The sequence below is a fragment of the Merops nubicus genome, unplaced genomic scaffold, assembly GCF_000691845.1.
Source record: "Merops nubicus isolate BGI_N331 unplaced genomic scaffold, ASM69184v1 scaffold3256, whole genome shotgun sequence".
NCBI lineage: Eukaryota > Metazoa > Chordata > Aves > Coraciiformes > Meropidae > Merops > Merops nubicus.
In genome coordinates, this window is record NW_008614183.1 from 29679 (window position 1) to 31516 (window position 1838).

Genomic DNA, 1838 nt, shown 5'->3' on the forward strand with positions numbered 1-1838 from the left:
TCACCTCATCAATCTCATAACCATACTGTGATTTCAACACAACTCGAGCTCCTGTTGAAAGGTTCTTCACAATGACCTAGAGAAAGTGGAAAAAGGTAACGTGAGCCCATGCACAGAGGAAGAACACAGACTACCTGGCCCATAGAAGATTATGAAACAAATGATGCTTGAGTATTTAGATGTCCCCTCACATCAGTTCACTCTGGATTCTAAAGGAACCTTCCCATTACTTTTGTATTGGATGGCAACTGCAGTACAAGAGTGGGATTCCCACTTCTGCCAATTAGAAGTTTCTAGGTTCATTAGGGGACTACTCTGGCCACCAAGGATAAGCTGCCCTCTGAGAGCCCTGCTTTCTCTGTGGGGTGCCTACACTGCTAGCTCACCCTTATTACTTGATTTTGAATGAGGTAAGGTTAGCTCAAATTAAATCACTTAAGGAGCCTGCACTTGGCACAGAGGTACCCCACAGAAACTCACAAGCTAGGAAATCAACTCCCCTGTCTTTGCTCCCAGCCACCTTCCACCCAGCCATGACCCTGTTTCTGGAATATCTCCTATGCCTGTCCCGAGAAGGTGCTAGGAACAAAGTATAGGTCAGAACTCCAAACATGTCTAGTTTCAGCAAGCATCCCACAGGCATTACCTCACTGGATACTCTCTTACCTGACTTGGTCCCACATACGTAATTTCAAATTTATTTTTGTAAATGCTTCTGCGAAGGCAGCAGTCAAATTGTTCAACTCCTCCACACAGAGTGCCCTGGGGAAACAAACACCTGCAGTCAGAGAGCTGTTAGGGAGAGAGATTCCAGATCCTACGGACCTGAAGAGGATCAGAGGTGAGACCTAAATCCAGAGGTCATGTCTGCTCTGGGGAACAAGGCTCAAGCCTCCAGATCCATGAGGATCAGCCCTATCTTGACTCTCTTGTGAGAATGGAAAGATTGAGAAATTCTCAGAGAAACAGAGCTTACCAACTACTGGCACTGACATGGCAGGGGGAGAGAGGCTGAAAATCACCTTTATCCTCATCTTCCCTACTATACTTTTCAGTTTCCCACCTCTCCCTCTCCCTATCTCCCAGTCTCTTCTTCCTTCCAGCAGAACCCTTCCATCTTTATCTGACATCCCCATTCCTTTCACCAGTCTCCTATCCCTTAGTCCATTCCCCTTCTCTGCAAGTATTTATTTGTTCACGTGTTCAATTAATTCTCTGAAAATATTTCAAGGATATTTGATTGTTGAACATAAAAAGATTCAAAACTGTTAAAGAAAAGTTGTAAATAGCAACCTTCCTAAATAATTTAAGTGCTTTGAAGAGTTATTCAACTTCATTTAGGTTAGACGTTAGGAAGAAGTTGTTTAATATGAGGGTGACAGACCCCTGGAATAGGTTGCCCAGAGAGGTGGTGGAGGCCCCATCCCTGGGGACATTCAAGCTCAGGCTGGATGAGGCTCTGAGTAGGTTGATCTAGTTGGAGATGTCCCTGCTTATGGTGTGGGGTTTGGACTAGATGACCTTTGGAGGTGTCTTCCAGCCCAGACATTCTGTGATTCTATGATACAGTATATTTGCAGAAAGATTAATTTAAAGACCTTTAAAGAATTGTTGAACTGAACAGAGAAAGGCAGATAAAGGCCAAGGGCTGAAAGTAGAAGACAGACAGCTCTAAACTGAAAACACAGCACACAAACATAGGGGATAAGCAACAGACCAGTTTTTACTCTGCTCCTCACAGGTGCTCAGAGAAAAGAATGCTCAGGGGACTGCTCTGGAGAAGGTGAGCTGACCTCCTTATGTGCCTGTGCCAGAAGGAGGGCTGCTGCTGCCCCCCA

At 45.0% G+C, this 1838-nt stretch overlaps 1 protein-coding gene across 1 annotated transcript in view; it reads right to left on the reverse strand.

Annotated features, from left to right (window-relative positions):
* The window catches only part of IFT172 (intraflagellar transport 172), a gene marked incomplete at both ends in the record, with an annotated part of 30254 nt that extends 29492 nt beyond the window's left edge, over nucleotides 1-762 (reverse strand). Inside the window, 2 exon segments of the mRNA XM_008942118.1 lie at nucleotides 1-76; nucleotides 667-762. The exon segment at nucleotides 1-76 is cut by the window's left edge and continues 20 nt beyond it. Of these exon segments, the coding sequence (XP_008940366.1) occupies nucleotides 1-76; nucleotides 667-762 (172 nt within the window).
* Between the last annotated feature and the right edge of the window lie 1076 nt (nucleotides 763-1838).